Source organism: Dufourea novaeangliae, unplaced genomic scaffold (assembly GCF_001272555.1).
Source record: "Dufourea novaeangliae isolate 0120121106 unplaced genomic scaffold, ASM127255v1 scaffold55, whole genome shotgun sequence".
Taxonomy (NCBI): domain Eukaryota; kingdom Metazoa; phylum Arthropoda; class Insecta; order Hymenoptera; family Halictidae; genus Dufourea; species Dufourea novaeangliae.
The window spans coordinates 1,477,791-1,493,593 of NW_015373934.1; the positions used below are offsets into that span (position 1 = coordinate 1,477,791).

At 34.7% G+C, this 15,803-nt stretch overlaps 6 protein-coding genes across 7 annotated transcripts; 5 read left to right on the forward strand and 1 right to left on the reverse strand.

Annotated features, from left to right (window-relative positions):
• The first annotated feature begins 1,176 nt into the window (after positions 1–1,176).
• Positions 1,177–2,154, forward strand: LOC107195169. The gene is made up of 4 exons (XM_015584955.1): positions 1,177–1,247; positions 1,332–1,513; positions 1,788–1,992; positions 2,073–2,154. The coding sequence occupies exons 1-4, from the start codon at positions 1,177–1,179 to the stop codon at positions 2,152–2,154; spliced, it is 540 nt and encodes a 179-aa protein (XP_015440441.1).
• A 492-nt stretch (positions 2,155–2,646) lies between these two features.
• LOC107195170 (transcription termination factor 3, mitochondrial) lies at positions 2,647–4,307 on the forward strand. Its single transcript, XM_015584957.1, has 2 exons — positions 2,647–3,958; positions 4,030–4,307. Exons 1-2 carry the CDS (start codon positions 2,782–2,784, stop codon positions 4,305–4,307), a joined length of 1,455 nt encoding a protein of 484 aa, XP_015440443.1. The 5' UTR covers positions 2,647–2,781.
• A 736-nt stretch (positions 4,308–5,043) lies between these two features.
• LOC107195186 (endoplasmic reticulum-Golgi intermediate compartment protein 3) lies at positions 5,044–8,172 on the reverse strand. Its single transcript, XM_015584977.1, is given in 9 exon segments — positions 5,044–5,274; positions 5,276–5,360; positions 6,421–6,549; positions 6,646–6,869; positions 6,947–7,011; positions 7,091–7,131; positions 7,227–7,343; positions 7,420–7,578; positions 8,002–8,172. Coding segments are annotated over 9 exon segments (1,116 nt in total). The 5' UTR covers positions 8,087–8,172; the 3' UTR covers positions 5,044–5,063.
• On the forward strand, positions 5,613–6,408 carry LOC107195187 (reactive oxygen species modulator 1). 2 transcript variants are annotated; one of them, XM_015584979.1, is made up of 3 exons: positions 5,613–5,687; positions 6,003–6,139; positions 6,220–6,408. In XM_015584979.1, the coding sequence occupies exons 2-3, from the start codon at positions 6,009–6,011 to the stop codon at positions 6,326–6,328; spliced, it is 240 nt and encodes a 79-aa protein (XP_015440465.1). In that variant the 5' UTR covers positions 5,613–5,687; positions 6,003–6,008; the 3' UTR covers positions 6,329–6,408. The 2 variants fall into 2 exon arrangements, with proteins under 2 accessions (XP_015440465.1, XP_015440464.1); XM_015584978.1 differs by having other exon boundaries at positions 5,619–5,732.
• Positions 8,173–9,547: 1,375 nt separating the features above from the next.
• Positions 9,548–12,636, forward strand: LOC107195181 (zinc finger protein 135-like). Its single transcript, XM_015584970.1, has 2 exons — positions 9,548–10,344; positions 10,417–12,636. The coding sequence occupies exons 1-2, from the start codon at positions 9,688–9,690 to the stop codon at positions 12,112–12,114; spliced, it is 2,355 nt and encodes a 784-aa protein (XP_015440456.1). The 5' UTR covers positions 9,548–9,687; the 3' UTR covers positions 12,115–12,636.
• A 205-nt stretch (positions 12,637–12,841) lies between these two features.
• Positions 12,842–14,770, forward strand: LOC107195229 (ADP-dependent glucokinase). Its single transcript, XM_015585033.1, has 5 exons — positions 12,842–13,173; positions 13,275–13,562; positions 13,644–13,780; positions 13,851–14,299; positions 14,497–14,770. The coding sequence occupies exons 1-5, from the start codon at positions 12,842–12,844 to the stop codon at positions 14,737–14,739; spliced, it is 1,449 nt and encodes a 482-aa protein (XP_015440519.1). The 3' UTR covers positions 14,740–14,770.
• Positions 14,771–15,803: the final 1,033 nt, after the last annotated feature.

Here is a 15,803-nt window from a genome sequence, read left to right on the forward strand (position 1 = left end):
TTGTCACTATGTGTTTAAAGTAATTGTTGTTGCTTTATTGTGGGATATAAGGAACATTATTTGGTTTTTAAATTTTGGGATTTTGGAAACCAAACTATATATAATTTTTTATATATTCACCCGAAACGTTTATGAATTGATATTTCTTTAGACATTATATTTTTTTTCTATTACAAAAGAAAACGAACAGAAATAAGAGACACGAAAGAAACGCCACTTATGAATTTGTATTTCTCCTCCTGAACGTTCTGTCAAATTAATATAAAATACTGAAGAGCAATCCATAGCATTTATACGTACGTATATACATGTGCATATATGTATAAGTCGTTTGATAAAAAAAAAAACAAACACTGTTTGCGCTATGCATCAGATTTGTTAACCATTAAAGTAAAGTTTTGTATACATATTTTGTGATCTAGTTTCGATATATCTTTATTTTTCCTTTGGATACTCTTTTGTATATAGATATAAACATTTAATACCAGCTGGTGTCTGATGCTGGATATTACTATTTTTGTTTGTTAACATCTAATGCTTAAATAAACAGTTTTTAGAATACAAGTGTATCGTTTAATATATCTTCTTGTACAAATAACAGTAAGATTGTAAATTTTATACTTCAAATACCAAGCATCAGATGCAAGCGTGTCCCCTTGGTTAACCGCAACTGAGAGCTTACGTGGAACAAATACAGTAAGAACATGAAAGTAAAAAGAGTGTTAATAACTATATTAAAAATCTTGCTAATAACTATATTAAAATATTTATATTCGGATATTACGTGTAGATATATAAATTAATAGTAACAAACGTACAAGTATAAGTTATTTACTATGCTAATGTCCATTTAATCAGATCTGCTGGTATAAAAAATGTAATTTTCTATTTGCACTTTCTTACTGTATAAATACTTCTATCGTTTACTGTAAATATGACAAACAGCTTCACTCGTATTGAATATAAATGTACAACAGAACGTTACTTTTCGATTGCAATATGAAAGTGTACCAAGTAATAGGAAAATATTGCAACTTTCAAACAGCATGATCTTGCTTGTTTCACTTTTATGCAAAGAATCATAGTAGGTCAGATCAATCATCATTTGTTAATGGATATCAGTCAATTGATAAAATGGTTTATTGAACCATTTAACAGTTACTGAACATATCGAAAATGTTTCTTTATCTTGTAGCTTTGATAGCTACATCACTTATTATTTTTGGACTCGTGCACGCCAGGTGCTTGTAAGTGAATTCACTTTTACACACCTTTCTTTTTGAAAACATTAAATCTGGTTAATCTAGTACATTGTGTTTTTCCTATTTTAGAGTCAATTTGCTACGATCATCAGTTCGGGCTTCCCTGTTCATATGCAATGGACTAATTCACAGATCTCCGATCGAGGAGTCGTTCAACAATGAAGATGTTGAAAATGATTGCACACTTTCTTTGGGTGCAACAGAAGAGGAGAACTTCCAGGCACAAAGACTGGTGTTTGACAATAACGAAAGTTTATCGGACGCTCTTACATTCTTTTAGAAGAAAGAGAAAAGGACTCAAGATTGTCTGGTAAAAGAAATGTTAATTTTTTGCTACGATTATATGGAAAGTGTAAATTTTTATTTGTTATATTTACACGTTTCTATACAACTTCTTTCATGTAAAATCATTGAAACGTTTTATACATCCAACGACTAATAACGAAGAACAAATTAAAATTGTAAAACAATAAAATAGCCTGGCCTAGACAGAATGTACAATGTAAAAAAAATTTTGTATGTTCTCTTCTATTGCAGACAACGCAGGAAAAGAAAATATATTTGAATCTCTAAAAACTACAATTGCAAGGAGTACCAATCCATCAACTCGATTAAATACCACACAAATATATGATTTGATTATGGAAGAAACGCTCAAGGAAAGCTCGGCGAGGCAAAAGTTGTTGGACGCTGAGAGGAGAAAGTTTAACGAAAGAGTGCCTTTAAAGATGTAAAATAATTGTACTTTTGTATTTAAAAGATAACTTTTTCAACATTATCAATATACAATTTTTTTTGTTTCGATTACAGAACGGACCATCTCCCTTCGTCATCAGAAAATCCACCCGAGCGCGCAAGTGGTAACGAAAACCCACCCAAATCTGATCATTGATATAAATATGTAAACTGCATATGAAAAATAAAATTGTATTGTACAGATAATCAAATTCATCTCTTATTGCTTAATGCGTTAATTTATAAGGAAATTGAAGAATTAATAGACTCAATTTATTGTTAAATAGTCATCAACGCTGACATATCTTAATGACTATAAATTAAACCCCTATACGCACTATCTTCTAAATACTTTCGGCGAAAATCAGCTCTTTGGATTAGGAACATAGAAAGAGGATAGGAGTCGAAGAAAGAGAAAGGTACAGAAAGTGAGGAACATATCATTACTTCCTCTGCTTAGAATTTCCAGTTAAAAATGCTGCTTTTGTATTAGGACTGTAGAATGTTCAGGAGATCATACACAAAGAAAGGTATGCATCGATATGTACATGTAATTTTACTTCCTTTGGCTATACTTTCTTGTGAAGAATGCTGCTCTTGTATTAAGAACGCAGAATAGTGATAGAGGTCGTGCAGTGTAAGGAAAGAAAAAGGACAGATATACAATAAGATGGCAATTCTATCATAACACTGATGTTATTTCTCATATTTAAAGGATAAGTTACACATTTCAAACAAGTTAATACTATTCGTTCACATTTGTATTAATTATTTATCCTCAGATATGATACATTCGATATCATATACGGTTTTACGACTGGCACGTCGAAAAACTAGTGGAACCGCAAATTTGTTTTTCACTAACGCTCGCATTGGTTTCGATTTTTATAGAAGATTCACAAGCAAAATTTTTGAAGACAAAGTACCAAATGAAAATTTGAAGAATGACTGTTTGCAAGAATCTGATGAGCTTAATGGTAAAGAAGGTTATATGAACAGATTAAAAGACGACGTTTCTGTAAATCATTGTGTAAATGATGAATGTAATGACAATGTAACAGAAAGGTCGAATGTACTTGATCCAGCAGAAATTAATTTATTTTTGGAGAAATTAGATTATAATTATAATAGAGATATAAATAGAACTGTACCAACAACAAGGGACACATGCAATGCAAAACAAACTACTACAGTAATGGGTACCTATAATCGTAGTTTTGACAATGTAACAATGACTGTAAACAAAAACCAACCAGCTATACTGAATGAACACAATTCAGAAAATATTACAGTACTAGGCAAATTTAATCATGATCTTGATGATGCATTATATGATATAAATGAGAAGCCATTAGGACCATTGGATGTATGTTCAGAAGATCTTTCCCATATTGAACCTCGTGTAATGCCAACTTATAACTTTGCAAGATTTGCAAATGATTCAATTACCATTCAGCAGTTAGTAAAATTAGGAGTGGAATTATATAAATTAGAAGCAGACAGAGATGTAGTAGAAATGATCCTAAGCCTTGACTTCGACAAGGACATAAAACCGTATATAAGATTTTTAAATGATTGTGGAGTACCACCAGAAAATCTTGGCAAGTTTATCACCAATAATCCTAAAATTTTCAAAGAGGACTTAGATGATCTTCACACAAGGATCAGATATTTAATGGCTCATCATTTTAGTCCTGATATGGTACAAAAAATAATCAATTCTAATCCTTTTTGGTTGTCATTTAAAATAAAAGATATAGACAGGAGATTAGGTTACTTCCAACACCATTTCAAACTAAATGGTCATAGAGTACGACTTTTAGCTGTAAAGTGTCCTAGACTTATAACATATCAGATGAAACATTTAATGGAGAACACTTTCGCTGTGAGAGAGGAAATGGGTTTCGATAAAGAACAGACACAACTTCTTCTGATGAGAGTACCACGTCTGTGGATGAATGGTAAATACTATAGGATTAACATACAACAATTAATATCATTAACAGAAAATTAATCTTTATTTTAATTACAGCCAGGAGCAAAATAATGAATAGTTTTGATTATGCGCATAATGTAATGAAGTTATCACATGAAATTTTAGTCAACCAACCACAGATTTTAACTTGTAGGAAGATCAGGCTCCAGCAAAGGCATTCGTTTTTAACAGAATTAAAAAAGACCCAGTATGATCCTACAAAACCATTGTATGTATCACCACTGGATATAGTGTCTGGTAATGATATTAAATTTTGTAAAAATGTAGCAAAAGCATCAATCAATACATACAATATGTTCTTAAAATCCATTTAGTGTTGAAACAGTAATAAATGTAAATACAATTACGTTATAATAAATATTTGCATTATTGATTTCCTTTAACAGGATAACTTTTATTGTATAGATACTTAAATATTAAATTTCCTTACATATGTCTATGTCAGATCTTTATTTACAATTATGTATATGTATACATATTCCAGAATATGGATATTTATGCAAATACATATTTTTACAGACTAATTTACAGAAATGATAATTCGAAAGAAATTTGTTAACGCTATTCTTTCAAATGAACCAAAAAGCTCGTTAAATTTTTTATTGTTCTGAGTTTTAAAAAATCGTATTTACAATAAATGCATAATATCCGCAGTCTATATGTTACAGAAAAAAACTGCTCAAGAAATACAATGTTATCTGGATCAGCATCAAAAAATTGATGAATGCTTTAAATCATCAATTACTTTACAAAATCCCCTCAGCCCTTTGTGTTTTATACAAAATTGCAGTTACTTCGACAGATGTTAGACCTATCTACAGCGTACATACACAGCTTCATGTATCATAATAATTTTCCATATCTACTAATAGACTGCGGATTTTATGCATTTATGGCGTACAAAAGAATGTAAAGCATGTATGACACAAAATTTGTACACGCATTAATGACTTATTTTGTTGGTAACTTAATAAATCCTGGTAAAATCGTTCCCAGTTTCTGTCAAGTAATATATAAAAACAGAAATTTGCATAAACATCCGCAGTCTATCTATCGATCTATCTAGACTCTTAATTGTACTTTCCTAGTTCTATCTTTTTTTGTATTGCTCTAACAGAGTGATACAATAATGAATCAATCAATCCGGCGACGGTGAACACACCGCCGATAATGGCACATGTGTTCGTTGCGAAATGACCAAACGATTTCGCTTTTTCCGTATATTTCACCATAAGCGGACTAAGTTCGTAGCTGAAGAATATTCCGGGCATTCCTGATTCAAAATTGATTCGTCGATAATGTTGAGCCATCAGCGCGAACGTACGTTGTGGGCACGATTTTTATATAATGATAAAACATCATCGCCCCTGAAAAATGAAGAGAAAAAAAACAGCGGAACGTTATCACGGAGTTTCAATTGAAACGGTACGTGTCAGTAACGCACGGAAAACCAACCCCAGTATTTTACGTGTCAAAATTCGAAGTGAAAACTTTTCGAATAAGTTCTTGACACGTTGTTACACGGACTGGCCATTTGAATAACCCGCTACCCGAAGAATCAAACTCGGGACCGGAAGTAACGATCGCATCAGTCGCTCATACACGCATTCAAGTAACATGGCGTCTTTTCTAGATTACCCTACCGATGTGTTGAATGCCTATCAAAGGATTTAAAAATCATAACTTAAAGAAAAGTACGGTGAGACGTGAATCGAAATCAAGATTTTACTGATCAAAATGTGAGTGATGTTGGCCGTAAAAGATATTAATAAATTCGTTGGTACATGAAATTAGTGAAATTTAGTGGAGTCGAGCCATGAGGAGATATTAAAAAAAACAATTTTACCCTTACGGATAGAATGTGTCGGTGTGATTACGGTATCAACTATAAATTTAGAATTAGAGATACTTTTTTTAAATTCTTCCGGCGGAATCTCGATTGTTTTAATCATAATATGTCAAATAGGTTAGGAGAGCATATAGAATCATAATAAATTCTATACTTGTAGAGTGAAATGCCAGTTGTACCAGGAGGAATCTACCAACAAACTCCTACATGTTGGGACAAGATAAAAATGGGTTTCACGATTGGATTTTGTGTCGGCCTATCATCTGGTGCTCTGTTCGGAGGATTTTCTGCACTTAAGTATACATATATGTGTAATCTAGTATAAGTAAACTGATAGGATTAGTTGGTCAAGGAGGTAATGATATGTTTATTATCAGGTGTGGATTAAGAGGCACAAGACTCATACACAGTGTTGGGAAAATAATGCTTCAAGGTGGTGGAACATTTGGCACATTTATGGCCATAGGAACTGGGATAAGATGCTAGTACTTGTGTTCATAATTTAGGAAACAGAGGATTGTAATTTGAGAGCACTTGTTGATTTTTTAATAAAAGATTTCTAAGGATCGAGGACGTACCTTCCAATGCAACTACAGTGATATCATCCATGGGGTTTGTTTTTCCTGGGATGTTCAACCCAAAGCTTAAGTGGCGAATTCTGTGGGTCATGTTGAACTGAGTAGACGTGTACGGCTGAGCATCATGCACTGTGAATCATGACCGTATTGTTACTACGTAATAGATGTTAAATAAGAGAAATACAATTAGTTCACACAAGAGAAAGTGTTGTACATTTACTTTACCATGTACATGATTAACGGAAAAGCTATCACCAGGTGCAATGTGGAAACTTCCTCCCACTCTGTTCACCTCCATGTAACCATAGATTTGACATCCTTGGGTAAAAGTGTGTTTATACTTTTCTATTGATTTGTCGTTCTGACATTGCTTAATTACTGTTGGATCAGGAGGTGCCCAACTTTTAAGCCTGTAGGCTTCTCTGACATCTTCGCAAGTATTACAACACCTACAAGATTAATTTAATCGATTGTAGGAAATTTATCTGTAATATATATTTATAAATTACTTATATATATACTATACTTGGTAGTGTCACTAGAGGCTCCATAACAATCTCCACATGTTTCAGCAGTAGTACTTTCTACTGTCTACAAAAAATTGTAAATTTTTTTACAGTTTCTTAAAGGGGAATTATCTCTACCAAAGAATTGCACATAATTTAATTACCTTCGCAGTAGTTTTGCTAAGTGCTTTTGTGTCAGTAATATCTATAATAAAATGAATTAAAAAAAAAATAACAAATACAACTTAATGGTATCTTTATATAGATACTAATCCCTTTGAATATTAACAACTAATGTACCTGTCCTCTTTGGATCCTCTATAGGTTTCCCATCTAAATCTAAACGTCTTTTAAATATGTTATGTTCTATTTGTAAATGTTGCTCGCCGGTAGTATCCATAGCATCTATTGATAAAACTAAAAGTCACTCTGTTTAGTAAATTTGTGGCTACTGTCGTTAGTAGAAACTACATAGAATACAATATTCGCTTACGATCGCATGATATCGCAGGCACTATAATGTCCAAATTAATTCTTAGCTTAGAACCCCTTGAGGTATCCACAAACAGTTCTTCACTGAGGGTAGGCGTGAGGTAATAATTCACTTCGGACAGAAACAACATGCCCATAATAATAGTGCTGATGATCGTCACTGGAAGCACACGCGAGGGCACACGGTAAACATACATATAAATAGGTTAGAGACTTTATTTACGACGGATCAAACGTAAACAATAAGCAATACGAAGTCAGAAGCATTAACGAACATGTCACGTAATGTCTGTTGTACAGTGGAGAACGATAGGAAGCATAAACAATTATTCTCTCAGGCAAGAAGTTAATACAAATTCGTAGATTTATTCGATAATGCCGAATTTAAGGTTAGCAATGCACAGTACTTGTCTCATGTTATTTTCCAAATAGTAATCAAAACAGCAGAAAAATTCATTCGATGTTATACTGGTAATAAAACGATCTTGTGAGATCACATTTGTAAATAAACTGATCAGACAGCGTGCAAAGTTAGAATTGACAGGCGGTAGATGTATGAATTTTGACAAGTGAAACATTTTACCGACGGCACCACTAAATGTTCGCACAAGAATGTCCGCTTCATCGCGCACCTTTGGGTGCACGTCCAACTGTCGCAATATTTGCATCTTTCACTGATTAAATAAAATCGTTAACACGGATCTCAACCGTGCCCGACACGGTGCTTGGCGAGCAGACTTTTCCCGCAACTCGTACGTGTAACGTGTAACAACGCGACAGCCCGGGAACGTGGCAGACGGCAGAACGCTATTGGCTGGCCCTGGGTGCATCAGATGCAACTAGAGATGGCGTGAACTGCTACTTGTGAATCACTCGTGATTCGATCACGTTCGTTCCCAATCACGATGATTTTTCACAGTGATTCGTGATTTCCCGTGATCGTTTCTTATTGGTGGAGAAACCTAACAGTTCTTTACACGCGATACATAATTTGGATATTTCACATTAACGACATCAAAACAAAAATTAGGGTTATATCGTATAAAGTGAAGGAATAAGTAGAAACAATGAAGAATAATGAATAAATTAATGATTACGAATTATAATCTACATGTTACCTAGCAAATCATTCTTTTAGAATTTCTTGTTTTTTCTACTGATTTTTACAAACACAGTAATGTAATTCATCGTAAAATCATATTGAATACGTTTTTCTGTTTAAAGATCAAGGACTTACGATTGCAGTGAGCAAATTCACTCAAGATAAAAAAATCGCAATCACGGTCGTAAATGAAGTTAAATCACGATCGTGATCGTGATTCGGCGATCACTGTGATAAATCACCGTTAGTGATTTTGCACGCCATCTCTAGATGCAACTGGTTAACAATTACTACCAACTTCTACCTTAGGGGAAAAGTGAGGTACATGAAGGGCCTCCCACCATTTAGTTTAAAATATTATTTGGATAGAAGTAAAACTTTTTAGATTTTGCTCGTAGTAATACTGAACACATTCATTATTCAACTGCTATAGGAAAAAAAGAAGAGAAATTGAAAGACATTACCCTATTTACAGTGGTAATCGTGGTAACCTCTGACATTTCTAGTTTGATTCACATTTCCACTGATTTTGTTAAATGCAATTTGTCGCATCTATGAAAACGTACCCTAAAAACGGTAAACGAGAATTTACGGTCGAATATTCAGCTTTAATTGTTGAATTGAAGAGTGGAAAATAACGTATATTCCATGAACAAATATGAAATGAAACAATTCCAAGAGTTGATGTCACGTGCTTTTAAAAATAATTACGGAAACTTTAGTTTAATGCAAAATGAATCCTGCAATGAATTGCTTAGGTTAGAATTAAACACTATTATTTTTTATAAGATTACATGTTTCGTTAATACACTAACTGAAGCATACGTCTTTTGTATGTATTTATTAAAATTAATGCGTCTTAATTATTTAATTCCCTTTCCAGTTTTCGACGGATTAAAGATGTAAACAATGAATGTGTCAGGAACAGAAACAGTGCCAGACAAAATCTTTAAATTATAGTTTGAAACATTCTGCATTAGGTTTGCAAGACGTAAACTAAATTTTCATTAAGAGGTACCTAATTTCCTACCTCTGAAGAAATATATATTTACATGTTGAGTCAAAAAATAGATCAAATAGAGTTATAATATACATATTAATGGTTCTATTGTCCTGAAATGACTGTATAAAATCCTAAACTGTCTAGATCATTATAGCATTGAAAAAATGAATTCTAATTGTGATATTATGAACCAGAGACTGCATCATAGAGGACAAATCGATGTCATAGATATGCCAGTGAAATTAAATAGCAGTTACAAGTATTTCTTTGTCTATGAAGATCAGATATCTAAATTTGTTGTGCTACAAAGTTTGCATGAGAATACAGCAAGGGCAGTTGCAACAAAACTTTTAGATATATTGGTAATTATTGGAGCACCACAGGTCTTACAGAGCAATAATGGACGTAAATTCGCAGAGCAAGTTGTACGCGAAATACGCTTTTTGTGGAAAGATTTTGTTATACTACATGGAGAAATCTCTCAGAACAAAGAGAACAGCAGAGATTTTAAGAACTTGCTTGAATGTTGGGCACAGAAAAACCCTACAAGAACATGGTGGGAAGCTTTGAAACAAGTACAGATTTTTCAAAATTCCACATTTCAATGTGAAAATGGAAGGATTCCTTATGATATACTATTTGGAAAAAACGTGCATGAAGAATTTCAAGAAAGAATTACTGCAATGGATATGATAGAAAATGTATGGACAGAAGAAGAGTGGATTAATCTGACATGTAATACAAGTATTAATATTGAAATGGAAGAGACTGAAAAGTTCACTGAATGTTCAGACCTCCAAGAAATCATAGATCTGGATAGTGTAAGTATAATATTAAGTTATAATATTAGCATTTTTCTGTCAATTAGTAATCCATATTGTTTAATTCATTAGTCAAGCGACTGTGACAGTGATTCTAATAGGGAGGTCACAACTGAGTCTCGAGGGGATCCTCTCAATTTTAATTTTGTTAATGTTACAAGCGCACCAATAAATATGCATACAGAGTTTGAAGATGAATCGGCAATGGATGAAAAAACGAGCTCGGTTTCTGAAAATCAATATTTGAAATGCAGTATCTGTCAGAAGCAGTACATCAAATTTGGTCACTTGAAGAACCACATGAAATCACATACCAAAGGTAAAAAATTTGAATGCAATTTATGTGACAAGACTTTTCAATTTTTAAGTTTATACGAAAAACACGTGCGACAATCTCATAAACATATTAAGTTACCTACTTTGAGTAGAACGAGACGAGGTAAAATACAAGAGGAAACAATATCGGAAGCGACGCCAGAACAATTAAATACCTCTTCGGATGTAAATTTAGATGAAAAGAAATCTAATATTACGGACGAAAGTCCTAAAGCATCGAAACGTTTGTCTTTTCTTAAGGAAAGGAAAAAGATTGCCTCCGAGAAAGTAGATAACGGCGACTCATCGTTGGAATGTACATACTGCAAACAAAAATTCAGCTTCCCTAGTGTATTGAAAAGGCATATGCGATCTCACACGAACGAGAGACCGTACGTCTGCGAAATTTGCAGTAAAAGCTTTAAGCAATTAGGGCATCTCAGTCAGCATACATTAACGCACACGGATTACCGTTCTTTCCGTTGCGCGGTGTGCGGGACAAAGTTCGACTCTCTGAGCGCATTGAAGGCACACACTCAGACGCACAAAGAGGATTATATCTCGAAACCGAAAGAGTCCTTCCGTCTATTCGAATGCGATAATTGTAAAAAGGTGTTCACTACTAAAAGTGTGTTAGAGCGACATATACTTACTCATTCTCACGAGCGTCAGTTTGCCTGTGCCGTATGTGGGAAAAGATTTAAACAGGCAGGACACGTGAAGTCCCATATGCTGGTTCACACTGGTGAACGGAAGTTCGAGTGCACAGTTTGTAGTAAGAGATTTAGTCTTTCGAACTCGTTGAAGAAACACATGTATGTGCATAACGGGGAGAAGCCGTATCAGTGCGACGTCTGCGGCGCGCGATTCCTTGAAAAGAGGAACCTGAATGGCCACCTAATGACCCATACGAACGAGCGTCCGTTCCGCTGTAAAATTTGTGGAAAACGGTACACATTGGCGGACACTTTGCGTCGTCACATTAGCGCCGCCCACGAGGATGGGCGTACGTACCAATGTGAGATCTGTGCGAAAATGTTCAAGCAATTGGCTCATCTCTCCGTTCACAAGAAAGTCCACAATGACGAAAGGCCGTTCCAATGTCACTTGTGCGAGAAAAACTTCAAACACAAGAATGTTCTCAAGTCTCATTTAGCTATTCACGCGAATGTAAGGCCGTTTGAATGCGACGTCTGCAAGGCTACCTTCGTAAGAAAGACCAATCTACAGACGCACATTACATCCGCTCATATGAACGAGAGACCGTATGTCTGTAGCATTTGTGGAAAACGGTTCAAACAAATTAGTCATCTGAATGGTCACGTAGTGGTGCATAGCAATTTAATGCCTTATCAGTGCGATTACTGTGATCGACGGTGTAACAGGCTTGACAATTTAAAGAAACATATGCGTCTTCATACGAAAAACAAAGAAGTATCAATTTTAGGCGAATGATCCCTCGTAATCGTTTTGTAGAAGGCAGAATTTTTGCGACTGTTTCGATGTAAAATATTCATTTTAAGAATTTAAATCTCGAATATTCAAACCCGTGTGTATTAGTAATTAAGATCTCTGGATGTCAGAAGTTGCTGTCTTCGGTCGCCAAGCATTGTAATTTGTATCAACCCATAATAGATTTAATTTAACAAATTCTGTACCTTCTACTATTTAGGGATAGTAATTACAATTATAGACTATGAATATTTTTATATATCGAGTAAAATTTCGCAACATATATACAGCGAAAACGTTGTACTATATTGCCCCTGTATTTTTACTAATACATAACTCCTATTTGTTTGTAAGACTTCATATATTCTGAAAACGATAGATATCAGCATGCTGTATAATTGTACAAATACTATAGGTAATAACTTTTTAATTGACATGAAGATTGTATGACGCGTACGTATACAAGTATGGATATCGATATGTATTCGAATGATTCAACATGGTATTGTTTTTTAAATAAATATTATCAAACGAAATCTATTCATTTTATGTGCATCTTTACTATTGTGTTATCGAGGGACGACAATAATAATTTTCACACGAGGCTAAATGATACCAGAATGATAAGGAGCGTCTACGTTGGGTCTATCGATTAGATTTTTAAGAAATTACATAGATTGTAGCACTGGCGCTGGTTCGTTATTCTTGTTGGTGTTGATTGGTGTTCGATATGGGGTACAACAAGGGGTTGAAATTCGGCACAGTTGTCACTGTGTTGATGGTTTTAGTCGCGATTTATTATCGAAACTCTGAAAATGTTCTTCAGAAGCGTCTGAAAACTTTAATTCGCGGCTTAGAGAGGATTGAGAACAAACACGTGATCATTTCGAGACCGAAAGTCGCAATAGGTTATGGCGTGTGCACTGACGTTTTCGTGAACGCTGAACAGTTGTTAAAATATTCCGAGGAGATTGGACAACCGGAACATTTCGATGAAATAAACACAGAATTGGAATTGTTGAAGAGTTTCGCTTATTACTTCCGACATGGAGCCGCTGCAGAGTATGTAATCATCGTTTGATCTCTTTAGTTGACTTTCGATGTCGATATTTAAACAATTTTTCTCAGTACAATCATATCTAAAATGTTTCTTAATTTTTTAGGAGATACATGCCGAACCGAACATTATTCGACGATCTCGTTACAAAAGCTCGTTCATTTCCGTCCTCTTATTCTACTATCGGTGGAAATGCAGCTGTTATGGCATTACGATTCGCTCGAGAGGGATGCGACGTGACGCTTGCCGCAAAATTGACGAAGTCATTGCATCAAATGATACCTCAGATCATCAATGTTGTTGGGGGAGAAGTGAAACGGGACGATATTCATTTAATTATAGAGTATAAACACGGTGATGTTTGGGGTCCTTACTCCAGCGCTAGAGCAAATAGGTAAAATGTTTAATCAATTTTTGGGGGACCGTTGTACAGAAGTGGCCAAGATACTAACAACATACTGAAACAATTTCCTAGATATATAGTCCACAACGATGCCATTAATCCATTGATAAGTTCATTTGATGCATTCGATAAACTGTTATCTACATATCAGCCTAACTTGCTTGTTATCAGTGGCCTACAAATGATGGACAACTACCCATTCCCAGATGGTAATTGTTATTCGAATGTTTATGCACGAAATCTTTACCAGTTCTATGAGATTAACCGATTCCAAATTAGGTGAACAGAAGAAGCTTTTACTTAAGGTGAAGAAGCAAATGATGGAACGATCGCCGTTAACGAGGATCCATTTCGAAATGGCATCGTTTGTAGAAGATAAATTACTGTTCGAATTGTGCGATTCGGTTATACCGTTCGCGGACAGTTTGGGAATGAACGAGCAAGAAATTGCCAATTTACATAATGCTATGTATTATGGAAACATTTCTTTAGTAGCCAATTCGACGCCGCGAATCGCGACGGTTTTAGATCAGATGCGAACGTTGTTTAAATTGATACGGATGAAAAGCAAGTCAATTCTCAATTCGCGCGAGCTTACGCGAATTCATGTACATACGTTAGCGTATCAGGCTATATTTACTGTAAAAGGGACTACGTGGAAGAATACGATGGCCGCTGCAGCGAAAGCATCGTTAACGGCACACAGACACGTATGCGCGACAAGTTATGTAAGTATAGGGTATTCCTTGATTACAATATGATCTACTTAACACTTTTGGTATCCCATTCGGCCTCCGCGAGTGCCCGATGAATTACCAAAAGGATTAAAGGAAGTTGTTGGAGTAGAACGGTTTAGTAAATGTCTCACATTTAAGCAAATAGTCGCAAATAATCAGGATTCACTGAAATTTTTAAAATGTTTCAGGTTGACGTTAGGAAAGCAGCCTTGATTTTAGATGATAGCTTCTCGACGTCTATCATCGACGGTACTCGGATAGCACTGGATATTAATAAACCAGTTTCTTGTTGGGACGAAATATTGAGAACGGGAACCGATGATATTTCCATTCAAGTATGCGTCGCACCTGTTCTGGTCTGCACTGAAGCGGCTCAGACTGCCGGTGGTGGTGATAATATTTCAAGCGCGGGGCTTGTACTGCAAATCTGAACTTTGCATTTCGCACGATACAATCGAACGACACCACACGTTATTCTTCGTGCATAATTGTTGTGCTTCGGCGCTGAAATTAGATATCGACGCACCTATGCTTCAACGATTAGACTTACCGTTCATTCCATGAGATATCATTCCAATATACATGAAATATTTACCTGTTTCCTATATGCGAATGTTTTTTTAGAATTTTCTAAACAGAGATTTTTTGATACTGTACTCCATGTTACATGGGAGTACGTTAAAAATCAATGGGCTTAAATGTAACATTGTTACTATAATGATTCTTTAACAGTTGACATACCTATCGTTAGGTAGATTCGAGAAATTCATCAGACACGCGTTGCTTTAAGCAAACTAAAATTAATAAAAAGCACGTTGTATTTGTCGATCTTTTTATGCCGAATGGAAGATGCAATGGGTACCGTGCATGGCGTTTAATGGCATTTTTAAGAAAACTAATATGACGAATTACGTGTTCAATAGAAGTAACTAAAAAAACATGCATAAAATGTCATTTCGCTTCATACACGAGTCGTGTCAATAAATAATTTTAGACTTGAAAGTAATAAAGATTACACACGATTTACGTATCTTGTAGATACAAAGTCAGTAGTCAAAAATTCCTGTGTACACATTCGTTTCATTGTACGGTAGAAAAATACAATGCATCTTGTGAGAATTCTTGTTAAATTATTAAGTGACATGTTCGAAAGTGTTATGACAATAGTAAATGAGGATATTATGTACGTCACTTACGCCTAGGACATAATTTGTGGTATGTATTGTGCCATGCAATATTTAATGGTCTTAACGAAAAGAAACACCATGTTTTACGCTTTTGTGGGTCGAAGCAATGTGATACTGTTTTAAGAGTTTCGTAAAACGATTATCAACCAACGGAAGAAAACGAAATTCCATAAGAAGAAATAAAGTATAGTTAAACAATGCATAGAATTGTTTGATCGTTTAGTTAATTTGTTGTGTCCCTTATCCAACATCAATTCATACTTCGCATTTCATCATTTTATTAATGGAATACTACTGACGAGTAAAAT

Excerpts from the sequence above, each read along its gene's own strand:
- LOC107195169 (XM_015584955.1), top strand. The coding sequence starts at position 1,177 with ATGTTTCTTTATCTTGTAGCTTTGATAGCTACATCACTTATTATTTTT. Across the intron at positions 1,248-1,331 it reads CTCGTGCACGCCAGGTGCTT|AGTCAATTTGCTACGATCAT; the intron begins GTAAGTGAATTC and ends TTCCTATTTTAG. Across the intron at positions 1,993-2,072 it reads GAAAGAGTGCCTTTAAAGAT|AACGGACCATCTCCCTTCGT; the intron begins GTAAAATAATTG and ends TTTCGATTACAG.
- LOC107195170 (XM_015584957.1), top strand. The coding sequence starts at position 2,782 with ATGATACATTCGATATCATATACGGTTTTACGACTGGCACGTCGAAAA. Across the intron at positions 3,959-4,029 it reads ACCACGTCTGTGGATGAATG|CCAGGAGCAAAATAATGAAT; the intron begins GTAAATACTATA and ends TTTTAATTACAG.
- LOC107195187 (XM_015584979.1), top strand. The coding sequence starts at position 6,009 with ATGCCAGTTGTACCAGGAGGAATCTACCAACAAACTCCTACATGTTGG. Across the intron at positions 6,140-6,219 it reads GGAGGATTTTCTGCACTTAA|GTGTGGATTAAGAGGCACAA; the intron begins GTATACATATAT and ends GTTTATTATCAG.
- LOC107195181 (XM_015584970.1), top strand. The coding sequence starts at position 9,688 with ATGAATTCTAATTGTGATATTATGAACCAGAGACTGCATCATAGAGGA. Across the intron at positions 10,345-10,416 it reads AAATCATAGATCTGGATAGT|TCAAGCGACTGTGACAGTGA; the intron begins GTAAGTATAATA and ends TTAATTCATTAG.
- LOC107195229 (XM_015585033.1), top strand. The coding sequence starts at position 12,842 with ATGGGGTACAACAAGGGGTTGAAATTCGGCACAGTTGTCACTGTGTTG. Across the intron at positions 13,563-13,643 it reads TCCAGCGCTAGAGCAAATAG|ATATATAGTCCACAACGATG; the intron begins GTAAAATGTTTA and ends ACAATTTCCTAG. Across the intron at positions 14,300-14,496 it reads ACGTATGCGCGACAAGTTAT|GTTGACGTTAGGAAAGCAGC; the intron begins GTAAGTATAGGG and ends AAAATGTTTCAG.